Genomic DNA, 13,089 nt, shown 5'->3' on the forward strand with positions numbered 1-13,089 from the left:
TCTGTCTGTCTCTGTCTCTCTCTCCCTCTCTCTGTCTCTCTCTCTCTCTGTCTCTCTCTCTCTCTCTCTCTCTCTCTGTCTCTCTCTCTCTCTCTCTCTGTCTCTCTCTCTCTCTCTCTGTCTCACTCTCTCCGTCTCTGTCTCTCTCTCTCTGTCTCTCTCTCTCTCTGTCTCCCTCTCTCTCTCTGTCTCTGTCTCTCTCTCTCTGTCTCTCACGATCCCTCTCTCTCTCTCCCTGCAGCACATTGTAAATTGCCATGGAAACATCCTGTTGCCCCAGTTCCTGGCCATGTACCGGCTCACTGTGGACGGCGAGGACACCTATCTTTACGTGATGCGGAACGTCTTCAGCTACATGCTCACCATTCACCGGAAGTACGACCTCAAGGTGAGCTGTTGGGGTATTCACCCCCCTTCCTGTAACCTGTGGCAGGTAGGCCGTCGATCGATCCCGTTCGTTCGCAGCCCCTGGGTAAAATCTTCCCTCCGGCAGAGTCCGGATGCCAAATCGAAGTGACCTCCCGAGGGGTGACGGCCAATCTCTTCTTGCTGTTTTTCAGGGGTCCTTGGTCTCCCGTGAAGCGAGCGACAAGGAAAAGGTAAAGGAGGGCGGGGCTCTCTGGGGGGAGGGGGGGGGGGTTCTCTGGAGGGTGGGGGGGACTCCAGGGGGTGTGGGCCACGCACGGGGGTCTCCAGGGGGTGTGGGCGGCGCGCGGGGGTCTCCAGGGGGTGTGGGCGGCGCACGGGGGTCTCCAGGGGGTGTGGGCGGCGCGCGGGGGTCTCCAGGGGGTGTGGGCCACGCACGGGGGTCTCCAGGGGGTGTGGGCCGCGCACGGGGGTCTCCAGGGGGTGTGGGCCACGCGCGGGGGTCTCCAGGGGGTGTGGGCCGCGCACGGGGGTCTCCAGGGGGTGTGGGCCACACACGGGGGTCTCCAGGGGGTGTGGGCCACGCACGGGGGTCTCCACGGGGTGTGGGCCACGCATGGGGGTCTCCACGGGGTGTGGGCCACACACGGGGGTCTCCAGGGGGTGTGGGCCACGCACGGGGGTCTCCAGGGGGTGTGGGCCACACACGGGGGTCTCCAGGGGGTGTGGGCCACGCACGGGGGTCTCCAGGGGGTGTGGGCCACACACGGGGGTCTCCAGGGGGTGTGGGCGGCGCACGGGGGTCTCCAGGGGGTGTGGGCCACACACGGGGGTCTCCAGGGGGTGTGGGCCACGCACGGGGGTCTCCATGGGGTGTGGGCCACGCACGGGGTCTCCAGGGGGTGTGGGCCACGCATGGGGGTCTCCAGGGGGTGTGGGCGGCGCACGGGGGTCTCCAGGGGGTGTGGGCCACGCACGGGGGTCTCCAGATGGTGTGGGGGTTGCGTGGGGCTGGGGCGGTGCAGTATGACAGGCTGAGGCGAGGGGGTGGTGGGTGGGTTTGCGATGGGGGAACACGAGCCTTTCCCTTCTGTCCCCAACTGGTGTCTTCCGCCCCCCCCCCCCCCCCCCCCCTCGCAGGTGAAGGAGTTGCCGACTCTGAAGGACATGGACTTCCTCAACATGAATCAGAAGGTCTACGTGGAGCGAGAGGACAAGAACCTCTTCATGGAGAAGCTGAGACGGGACGTGGAGGTGAGCCCCGGCGAATCGGCCAATCCCCGCCCTCCGAGCGGCTGGGACCCTGCACTGGTGACAGAACACCAGAGAGAGGGAGGGGTGTAGGGGCTGGAGGAGGTTACAGAGATAGGGAGGGGTGTAGGGGGGCTGGAGGAGGTTACAGAGATAGGGAGGGGTGTAGGGGCTGGAGGAGGTTACAGAGATAGGGAGGGGTGTAGGGGGCTGGAGGAGGTTACAGAGAGAGGGAGGGGTGTAGGGGGGCTGGAGGAAGTTACAGAGATAGGGAGGGGTGTAGGGGGCTGGAGGAGGTTACAGAGATAGGGAGGGTGTAGGGGGCTGGAGGAGGTTACAGAGATAGGGAGGGGTGTAGGGGCTGGAGGAGGTTACAGAGATAGGGAGGGGTGTAGGGGGCTGGAGGAGGTTACAGAGAGAGGGAGGGGTGTAGGGGGCTGGAGGAGGTTACAGAGATAGGGAGGGAGTAGGGGGACTGGAGGAGGTTACAGAGATAGGGAGGGGTGTACGGAGCTGGAGGAGGTTACAGAGATAGGGAGGGGTGTACGGAGCTGGAGGAGGTTACAGAGATAGGGAGGGTTGTAGGGGGCTGGAGGAGTTTCCAGAGATAGGGAGGGTTGTAGGGGACTGGAGGAGGTTACAGAGATAGGGAGGTGTGTAGGCGGCTGGAGGAGGTTACAGAGATAGTGAGGGGTGTAGGGGGCTGGAGAAGGTTACAGAGATAGGGAGGGTTGTAGGGGGCAGGAGGAGGTTACAGAGATAGAGAGGGTTGCAGGGGGCTGGAGGAGGTTACAGAGATAGGAAGGGTTGTAGGCGGCTGGAGGAGGTTACAGAGATAGGGAGGGTCGTCGGGGGCTGGAGGAGGTTACAGAGATAGGGAGGAGTGTACGGGGCTGGATGAGGTTACAGAGATAGAGAGGGTTGTAGGGGGCTGGAGGAGGTTACAGAGATAGGGAGGGGTGTACGGAGCTGGAGGAGGTTGCAGAGATAGGGAGGGTTGAAGGGGACTGGAGGAGGTTACAGAGATAGGGAGGGTTGTAGGGGGCTGGAGGAGGTTACAGAGATGGGGATGGGGAGGGGTGTAGGGGGCTGGAGGAGGTTACAGAGATGGGGAGGGTTGCAGGGGGCTGGAGGAGGTTACAGAGATCGGGAGGGTTGTGGGGGAGCTGGAGGAGGTTACAGAGATAGAGAGGGTTGGAGGGGTTGGTGGAGGTTATAGAGATCGGGAGGGTTGTAGGGGGACTGGAGGAGGTTACAGAGATAGGGAGGGTGTAGGGGACTGGAGGAGGTTGCAGAGATAGGGAGGGGTGTAGGAGCTGCAGGAGGTTACAGAGATAGGGAGCGGTGTAGGGGGATGGAGGAGGTTATAGAGATAGGGAGGGGTGTACGGAGCTGGAGGAGGTTACAGAGATAGGGAGGGTTGTAGGGAGCTGTAGGAGGTTACAGAGATAGGGAGGGGTGTACGGAGCTGGAGGAGGTTACAGAGATAGGGAGGGTTGTAGGGGGCTGGAGGAGTTTCCAGAGATGATGAGGGTTGTAGGGGACTGGAGGAGGTTACAGAGATAGGGAGGTGTGTAGGGGGCTGGAGGAGGTTACAGAGATAGTGAGGGGTGTAGGGGGCTGGAGCAGGTTACAGAGATAGGGAGGGTTGTAGGGGGCAGGAGGAGGTTACAGAGATAGAGAGGGTTGCAGGAGGCTGGAGGAGGTTACAGAGATAGGGAGGATTGTAGGCGGCTGGAGGAGGTTACAGAGATAGGGAGGGTCGTCGGGGGCTGGAGGAGGTTACAGAGATAGGGAGGAGTGTACGGGGCTGGATGAGGTTACAGAGATAGAGAGGGTTGTAGGGGGCTGGAGGAGGTTACAGAGATAGGGAGGGGTGTACGGAGCTGGAGGAGGTTACAGAGATAGGGAGGGTTGAAGGGGACTGGAGGAGGTTTCAGAGATAGGGAGGGTTGTAGGGGGCTGGAGGAGGTTACAGAGATGGGGAGGGGTGTAGGGGGGCTGGAGGAGGTTACAGAGATAGGGTTGTAGAGGGGCTGGAGGAGGTTACAGAGATAGGGAGGGGTGTAGGGGCTGGAGGAGGTTACAGAGATAGGGATGGTGTAGGGGGCTGGAGGAGGTTACAGAGATGGGGAGGGGGTGTAGGGGGCTGGAGGAGGTTACAGAGATAGGGAGGGTTGTAGGGGCTGGAGGAGGTTACAGAGATAGGGAGGGGTGTAGGGGGCTGGAGGAGGTTACAGAGATAGGAAGGGGTGTAGGAGCTGGAGGAGGGTACAGAGATAGGGAGGGGTGTAGGGGGCTGGAGGAGGTTACAGAGATAGGGAGGGGTGTAGGGGGACTGGAGGAGGTTACAGAGATAGGGAGGGGTGTAGGGGGCTGGAGGAGGTTACAGAGATAGGGAGGGGTGTAGGGGGACTGGAGGAGGTTACAGAGATAGGGAGGGGTGTAGGGGCTGGAGGAGGTTACAGAGATAGGGAGGGTGTAGGGGGCTGGAGGAGGTTACAGAGATAGGGAGGGGTGTAGGGGGCTGGAGGAGGTTACAGAGATAGGGAGGGGTGTAGGGGGCTGGAGGAGGTTACAGAGATAGGGAGGGTCATAGGGGGCTGGAGGAGGTTACAGGGATAGGGAGGGGTGTAGGGGCTGGAGGAGGTAACAGAGACAGGGAGGGGTGTAGGGGGGCTGGAGGAGGTTACAGAGATAGGGAGGGGTGTAGGGGCTGGAGGAGGTTACAGTGATAGGGAGGGTGTAGGGGGCTGGAGGAGGTTACAGGGATGGGGAGGGGTGTAGGGGGACTGGAGGAGGTTACAGAGATAGGGAGGGGTGTAGGGGCTGGAGGAGGTTACAGAGATAGGGAGGGTGTAGGGGGGCTGGAGGAGGTTACAGAGATAGGGAGGGGTGTAGGGGGCTGGAGGAGGTTACAGAGATAGGGAGGGGTGTAGGGGGCTGGAGGAGGTTACAGAGATGGGGAGGGTTGTAGGGGGCTGGAGGAGGTTACAGAGATACGGAGGGGTGTAGGGGGCTGGAGGAGGTTACAGAGATAGGGAGGGTTGTAGGGGGACTGGAGGAGGTTACAGAGAGAGCGAGGGGTGTAGGGGGCTGGAGGAGGTTACAGAGAGAGGGAGGGGTGTAGGGAGCTGGAGGAGGTTACAGAGATAGGGAGGGTGTAGGGGGCTGGAGGAGGTTACAGACATAGGGAGGGGTGTAGGGGGCTGGAGGAGGTTACAGAGATAGGGAGGGGTGTAGGGGGCTGGAGGAGGTTACAGAGACGGAGATGTGTACGGAGCTGGAGGAGGTTACAGAGATAGGGAGGGGTGTAGAGGACTGGAGGAGGTGACAGAGATAGGGAGGGTTGTAGGGGCTGGAGGAGGTTACAGAGATAGGGAGGGGTGTAGGAGCTGCAGGAGGTTACAGAGATAGGGAGGGGTGTAGGGGGATGGAGGAGGTTATAGAGATGGGGAGGGGTGTAGGGGGCTGGAGGAGGTTACAGAGATAGGGAGGGTGTAGGGGGACTGGAGGAGGTTACAGAGATAGGGAGGGGTGTACGGAGCTGGAGGAGGTTACAGAGATAGGGAGGGTTGTAGGGGGCTGGAGGAGTTTCCAGAGATAGGGAGGGTTGTAGGGGACTGGAGGAGGTTACAGAGATAGGGAGGTGTGTAGGCGGCTGGAGGAGGTTACAGAGATAGTGAGGGGTGTAGGGGGCTGGAGAAGGTTACAGAGATAGGGAGGGTTGTAGGGGGCAGGAGGAGGTTACAGAGATAGAGAGGGTTGCAGGGGGCTGGAGGAGGTTACAGAGATAGGAAGGGTTGTAGGCGGCTGGAGGAGGTTACAGAGATAGGGAGGGTCGTCGGGGGCTGGAGGAGGTTACAGAGATAGGGAGGAGTGTACGGGGCTGGATGAGGTTACAGAGATAGAGAGGGTTGTAGGGGGCTGGAGGAGGTTACAGAGATAGGGAGGGCTGTAGGGACTGGAGGAGGTTACAGAGATAGGGAGGGGTGTACGGAGCTGGAGGAGGTTGCAGAGATAGGGAGGGTTGAAGGGGACTGGAGGAGGTTACAGAGATAGGGAGGGTTGTAGGGGGCTGGAGGAGGTTACAGAGATGGGGATGGGGAGGGGTGTAGGGGGGCTGGAGGAGGTTACAGAGATAGGGTTGTAGGGGGCTGGAGGAGGTTACAGAGATCGGGAGGGTTGTGGGGGAGCTGGAGGAGGTTACAGAGATAGAGAGGGTTGGAGGGGTTGGTGGAGGTTATAGAGATAGGGAGGGTTGTAGGGGGCTGCAGGAGGTTACAGAGATAGGGAGGGGTGTAGGGGGCTGGAGGAGGTTACAGAGATAGGGAGGGTGTAGGGGACTGGAGGAGGTTGCAGAGATAGGGAGGGGTGTAGGAGCTGCAGGAGGTTACAGAGATAGGGAGCGGTGTAGGGGGATGGAGGAGGTTATAGAGATAGGGAGGGGTGTACGGGGCTGGAGGAGGTTACAGAGATAGGGAGGGTTGTAGGGAGCTGTAGGAGGTTACAGAGATAGGGAGGGGTGTACGGAGCTGGAGGAGGTTACAGAGATAGGGAGGGTTGTAGGGGGCTGGAGGAGTTTCCAGAGATGATGAGGGTTGTAGGGGACTGGAGGAGGTTACAGAGATAGGGAGGTGTGTAGGGGGCTGGAGGAGGTTACAGAGATAGTGAGGGGTGTAGGGGGCTGGAGCAGGTTACAGAGATAGGGAGGGTTGTAGGGGGCAGGAGGAGGTTACAGAGATAGTGAGGGTTGCAGGAGGCTGGAGGAGGTTACAGAGATAGGGAGGGTTGTAGGCGGCTGGAGGAGGTTACAGAGATAGGGAGGGTCGTCGGGGGCTGGAGGAGGTTACAGAGATAGGGAGGAGTGTACGGGGCTGGATGAGGTTACAGAGATAGAGAGGGTTGTAGGGGGCTGGAGGAGGTTACAGAGATAGGGAGGGTTGAAGGGGACTGGAGGAGGTTTCAGAGATAGGGAGGGTTGTAGGGGGCTGGAGGAGGTTACAGAGATGGGGAGGGGTGTACGGGGGCTGGAGGAGGTTACAGAGATAGGGTTGTAGAGGGGCTGGAGGAGGTTACAGAGATAGGGAGGGGTGTGGGGGCTGGAGGAGGTTACAGAGATAGGGATGGTGTAGGGGGCTGGAGGAGGTTACAGAGATGGGGAGGGGGTGTAGGGGGCTGGAGGAGGTTACAGAGATAGGGAGGGTTGTAGGGGCTGGAGGAGGTTACAGAGATAGGGAGGGGTGTAGGGGGCTGGAGGAGGTTACAGAGATAGGAAGGGGTGTAGGAGCTGGAGGAGGGTACAGAGATAGGGAGGGGTGTAGGGGGCTGGAGGAGGTTACAGAGATAGGGAGGGGTGTAGGGGGACTGGAGGAGGTTACAGAGATAGGGAGGGGTGTAGGGGCTGGAGGAGGTTACAGAGATAGGGAGGGTGTCGGGGGCTGGAGGAGGTTACAGAGATAGGGAGGGGTGTAGGGGGCTGGAGGAGGTTACAGAGATAGGGAGGGGTGTAGGGGGCTGGAGGAGGTTACAGAGATGGGGAGGGTTGTAGGGGGCTGGAGGAGGTTACAGAGATACGGAGGGGTGTAGGGGGCTGGAGGTGGTTACAGAGATAGGGAGGGTTGTAGGGGGCTGGAGGAGGTTACAGAGATAGGGAGGGTGTAGGGGGCTGGAGGAGGTTACAGGGATGGGGAGGGGTGTAGGGGGACTGGAGGAGGTTACAGAGATAGGGAGGGGTGTAGGGGCTGGAGGAGGTTACAGAGATAGGGAGGGTGTAGGGGGGCTGGAGGAGGTTACAGAGATAGGGAGGGGTGTAGGGGGCTGGAGGAGGTTACAGAGATAGGGAGGGGTGTAGGGGGCTGGAGGAGGTTACAGAGATAGTGAGGGGTGTAGGGGGCTGGAGCAGGTTACAGAGATAGGGAGGGTTGTAGGGGGCAGGAGGAGGTTACAGAGATAGAGAGGGTTGCAGGAGGCTGGAGGAGGTTACAGAGATAGGGAGGGTTGTAGGCGGCTGGAGGAGGTTACAGAGATAGGGAGGGTCGTCGGGGGCTGGAGGAGGTTACAGAGATAGGGAGGAGTGTACGGGTCTGGATGAGGTTACAGAGATAGAGAGGGTTGTAGGGGGCTGGAGGAGGTTACAGAGATAGGGAGGGGTGTACGGAGCTGGAGGAGGTTACAGAGATAGGGAGTGTTGAAGGGGACTGGAGGAGGTTTCAGAGATAGGGAGGGTTGTAGGGGGCTGGAGGAGGTTACAGAGATGGGGAGGGGTGTAGGGGGGCTGGAGGAGGTTACAGAGATAGGGTTGTAGAGGGGCTGGAGGAGGTTACAGAGATAGGGAGGGGTGTAGGGGCTGGAGGAGGTTACAGAGATAGGGATGGTGTAGGGGGCTGGAGGAGGTTACAGAGATGGGGAGGGGGTGTAGGGGGCTGGAGGAGGTTACAGAGATAGGGAGGGTTGTAGGGGCTGGAGGAGGTTACAGAGATAGGGAGGGGTGTAGGGGGCTGGAGGAGGTTACAGAGATAGGAAGGGGTGTAGGAGCTGGAGGAGGGTACAGAGATAGGGAGGGGTGTAGGGGGCTGGAGGAGGTTACAGAGATAGGGAGGGGTGTAGGGGGACTGGAGGAGGTTACAGAGGTAGGGAGGGGTGTAGGGGCTGGAGGAGGTTACAGAGATAGGGAGGGTGTAGGGGGCTGGAGGAGGTTACAGAGATAGGGAGGGGTGTAGGGGGCTGGAGGAGGTTACAGAGATAGGGAGGGTTGTAGGGGGCTGGAGGAGGTTACAGAGATGGGGAGGGTTGTAGGGGGCTGGAGGAGGTTACAGAGATACGGAGGGGTGTAGGGGGCTGGAGGTGGTTACAGAGATAGGGAGGGTTGTAGGGGGCTGGAGGAGGTTACAGAGATAGGGAGGGTGTAGGGGGCTGGAGGAGGTTACAGGGATGGGGAGGGGTGTAGGGGGACTGGAGGAGGTTACAGAGATAGGGAGGGGTGTAGGGGCTGGAGGAGGTTACAGAGATAGGGAGGGTGTAGGGGGGCTGGAGGAGGTTACAGAGATAGGGAGGGGTGTAGGGGGCTGGAGGAGGTTACAGAGATGGGGAGGGTTGTAGGGGGCTGGAGGAGGTTACAGAGATACGGAGGGGTGTAGGGGGCTGGAGGAGGTTACAGAGATAGGGAGGGTTGTAGGGGGACTGGAGGAGGTTACAGAGAGAGCGAGGGGTGTAGGGGGCTGGAGGAGGTTACAGAGAGAGGGAGGGGTGTAGGGGGCTGGAGGAGGTTACAGAGAGAGGGAGGGGTGTAGGGAGCTGGAGGAGATTTCAGAGATAGGGAGGGGTGTAGGGGGCTGGAGGAGGTTACAGAGATAGGGAGGGTGTAGGGGGCTGGAGGAGGTTACAGACATAGGGAGGGGTGTAGGGGGCTGGAGGAGGTTACAGAGATAGGGAGGGGTGTAGGGGGCTGGAGGAGGTTACAGAGACGGAGATGTGTACGGAGCTGGAGGAGGTTACAGAGATAGGGAGGGGTGTAGAGGACTGGAGGAGGTGACAGAGATAGGGAGGGTTGTAGGGGCTGGAGGAGGTTACAGAGATAGGGAGGGGTGTAGGAGCTGCAGGAGGTTACAGAGATAGGGAGGGGTGTAGGGGGATGGAGGAGGTTATAGAGATAGGGAGGTGTGTAGGCGGCTGGAGGAGGTTACAGAGATAGTGAGGGGTGTAGGGGGCTGGAGGAGGTTACAGAGATAGGGAGGGTTGTAGGGGGCAGGAGGAGGTTACAGAGATAGAGAGGGTTGCAGGGGGCTGGAGGAGGTTACAGAGATAGGAAGGGTTGTAGGCGGCTGGAGGAGGTTACAGAGATAGGGAGGGTCGTCGGGGGCTGGAGGAGGTTACAGAGATAGGGAGGAGTGTACGGGGCTGGATGAGGTTACAGAGATAGGGATGGTGTAGGGGGCTGGAGGAGGTTACAGAGATGGGGAGGGGGTGTAGGGGGCTGGAGGAGGTTACAGAGATAGGGAGGGTTGTAGGGGCTGGAGGAGGTTACAGAGATAGGGAGGGGTGTAGGGGGCTGGAGGAGGTTACAGAGATAGGAAGGGGTGTAGGAGCTGGAGGAGGTTACAGAGATAGGGAGGGGTGTAGGGGGCTGGAGGAGGTTACAGAGATAGGGAGGGGTGTAGGGGGACTGGAGGAGGTTACAGAGATAGGGAGGGGTGTAGGGGCTGGAGGAGGTTACAGTGATAGGGAGGGTGTAGGGGGGCTGGAGGAGGTTACAGAGATAGGGAGGGGTGTAGGGGGCTGGAGGAGTTTACAGAGATAGGGAGGGGTGTAGGGGGCTGGAGGAGGTTACAGAGATGGGAGGGTTGTAGGGGGCTGGAGGAGGTTACAGAGATACGGAGGGGTGTAGGGGGCTGGAGGTGGTTACAGAGATAGGGAGGGTTGTAGGGGGCTGGAGGAGGTTACAGAGATAGGGAGGGTGTAGGGGGCTGGAGGAGGTTACAGGGATGGGGAGGGGTGTCGGGGGACTGGAGGAGGTTCCAGAGATAGGGAGGGGTGTAGGGGCTGGAGGAGGTTACAGAGATAGGGAGGGTGTAGGGGGGCTGGAGGAGGTTACAGAGATAGGGAGGGGTGTAGGGGGCTGGAGGAGGTTACAGAGATAGGGAGGGGTGTAGGGGGCTGGAGGAGGTTACAGAGATGGGGAGGGTTGTAGGGGGCTGGAGGAGGTTACAGAGATACGGAGGGGTGTAGGGGGCTGGAGGAGGTTACAGAGATAGGGAGGGTTGTAGGGGGACTGGAGGAGGTTACAGAGATACGGAGGGGTGTAGGGGACTGGAGGAGGTTACAGTGATAGGGAGGGGTGTAGGGGACTGGAGGAGGTTACAGAGATAGGGAGGGTTGCAGGGGCTGGGCGAGGTTACAGAGATAGGGAGGGGTGTAGGGGGCTGGAGGAGGTTACAGAGATAGGGAGGGGTGTAGGGGGCTGGAGGAGGTTACAGAGATAGGGAGGGGTGTAGGGAGCTGGAGGAGGTTTCAGAGATAGGGAGGGGTGTAGGGGGGCTGGAGGAGGTTACAGAGAGAGGGAGGGGTGTAGGGAGCTGGAGGAGGTTTCAGAGATAGGGAGGGGTGTAGGGGGCTGGAGGAGGTTACAGAGATAGGGAGGGTGTAGGGGGCTGGAGGAGGTTACAGACATAGGGAGGGGTGTAGGGGGCTGGAGGAGGTTACAGAGATAGGGAGGGGTGTAGGGGGCTGGAGGAGGTTACAGAGACGGAGATGTGTACGGAGCTGGAGGATGTTACAGAGATAGGGAGGGGTGTAGAGGACTGGAGGAGGTGACAGAGATAGGGAGGGTTGTAGGCCTGGAGGAGGTTACAGAGATAGGGAGGGGTGTAGGAGCTGCAGGAGGTTACAGAGATAGGGAGGGGTGTAGGGGGATGGAGGAGGTTATAGAGATGGGGAGGGGTGTAGGGGGCTGGAGGAGGTTACAGAGATAGGGAGGGTGTAGGGGGACTGGAGGAGGTTACAGAGATAGGGAGGGGTGTACGGAGCTGGAGGAGGTTACAGAGATAGGGAGGGGTGTACGGAGCTGGAGGAGGTTACAGAGATAGGGAGGGTTGTAGGGGGCTGGAGGAGTTTCCAGAGATAGGGAGGGTTGTAGGGGACTGGAGGAGGTTACAGAGATAGGGAGGTGTGTAGGCGGCTGGAGGAGGTTACAGAGATAGTGAGGGGTGTAGGGGGCTGGAGAAGGTTACAGAGATAGGGAGGGTTGTAGGGGGCAGGAGGAGGTTACAGAGATAGAGAGGGTTGCAGGGGGCTGGAGGAGGTTACAGAGATAGGAAGGGTTGTAGGCGGCTGGAGGAGGTTACAGAGATAGGGAGGGTCGTCGGGGGCTGGAGGAGGTTACAGAGATAGGGAGGAGTGTACGGGGCTGGATGAGGTTACAGAGATAGAGAGGGTTGTAGGGGGCTGGAGGAGGTTACAGAGATAGGGAGGGGTGTAGGGGGCTGGAGGAGGTTACAGAGATAGGGAGGGGTGTAGGGGGCTGGAGGAGGTTACAGAGATGGGGAGGGTTGTAGGGGGCTGGAGGAGGTTACAGAGATACGGAGGGGTGTAGGGGGCTGGAGGAGGTTACAGAGATAGGGAGGGTTGTAGGGGGACTGGAGGAGGTTACAGAGAGAGCGAGGGGTGTAGGGGGCTGGAGGAGGTTACAGAGAGAGGGAGGGGTGTAGGGGGCTGGAGGAGGTTACAGAGAGAGGGAGGGGTGTAGGGAGCTGGAGGAGGTGACAGAGATAGGGAGGGTTGTAGGGGCTGGAGGAGGTTACAGAGATAGGGAGGGGTGTAGGAGCTGCAGGAGGTTACAGAGATAGGGAGGGGTGTAGGGGGATGGAGGAGGTTATAGAGATAGGGAGGTGTGTAGGCGGCTGGAGGAGGTTACAGAGATAGTGAGGGGTGTAGGGGGCTGGAGGAGGTTACAGAGATAGGGAGGGTTGTAGGGGGCAGGAGGAGGTTACAGAGATAGAGAGGGTTGCAGGGGGCTGGAGGAGGTTACAGAGATAGGAAGGGTTGTAGGCGGCTGGAGGAGGTTACAGAGATAGGGAGGGTCGTCGGGGGCTGGAGGAGGTTACAGAGATAGGGAGGAGTGTACGGGGCTGGATGAGGTTACAGAGATAGGGATGGTGTAGGGGGCTGGAGGAGGTTACAGAGATGGGGAGGGGGTGTAGGGGGCTGGAGGAGGTTACAGAGATAGGGAGGGTTGTAGGGGCTGGAGGAGGTTACAGAGATAGGGAGGGGTGTAGGGGGCTGGAGGAGGTTACAGAGATAGGGAGGGGTGTAGGGGGCTGGAGGAGGTTACAGAGATAGGGAGGGGTGTAGGGGGACTGGAGGAGGTTACAGAGATAGGGAGGGGTGTAGGGGCTGGAGGAGGTTACAGTGATAGGGAGGGTGTAGGGGGGCTGGAGGAGGTTACAGAGATAGGGAGGGTTGTAGGCGGCTGGAGGAGGTTACAGAGATAGGGAGGGTCGTCGGGGGCTGGAGGAGGTTACAGAGATAGGGAGGAGTGTACGGGGCTGGATGAGGTTACAGAGATAGGGATGGTGTAGGGGGCTGGAGGAGGTTACAGAGATGGGGAGGGGGTGTAGGGGGCTGGAGGAGGTTACAGAGATAGGGAGGGTTGTAGGGGCTGGAGGAGGTTACAGAGATAGGGAGGGGTGTAGGAGCTGGAGGAGGTTACAGAGATAGGGAGGGGTGTAGGGGGCTGGAGGAGGTTACAGAGATAGGGAGGGGTGTAGGGGGACTGGAGGAGGATACAGAGATAGGGAGGGGTGTAGGGGCTGGAGGAGGTTACAGTGATAGGGAGGGTGTGGGGGGGCTGGAGGAGGTTACAGAGATAGGGAGGGGTGTAGGGGCTGGAGGAGGTTACAGAGATAGGGAGGGTGTAGAGGGGCTGGAGGAGGTTACAGAGATAGGGAGGGGTGTAGGGGGCTGGAGGAGGTTACA

The 13,089-nt window shown here is 59.8% G+C and overlaps 1 protein-coding gene across 1 annotated transcript in view; it reads left to right on the plus strand.

Moving 5' to 3' along the window:
* Positions 1–213: 213 nt before the first annotated feature.
* Positions 214–13,089, plus strand: part of LOC140403033 (phosphatidylinositol 5-phosphate 4-kinase type-2 gamma-like) — a 35,094-nt gene continuing 22,218 nt past the window's right edge. The window contains exons 1-3 of the mRNA XM_072490711.1: positions 214–388; positions 561–599; positions 1,507–1,620. Of these exons, the coding sequence (XP_072346812.1) occupies positions 290–388; positions 561–599; positions 1,507–1,620 (252 nt within the window). The 5' untranslated portion in view covers positions 214–289. The remainder of the gene's footprint in view (positions 389–560; positions 600–1,506; positions 1,621–13,089) is intronic.

Source organism: Scyliorhinus torazame, chromosome 26 (assembly GCF_047496885.1).
Source record: "Scyliorhinus torazame isolate Kashiwa2021f chromosome 26, sScyTor2.1, whole genome shotgun sequence".
Classification (NCBI taxonomy): domain Eukaryota; kingdom Metazoa; phylum Chordata; class Chondrichthyes; order Carcharhiniformes; family Scyliorhinidae; genus Scyliorhinus; species Scyliorhinus torazame.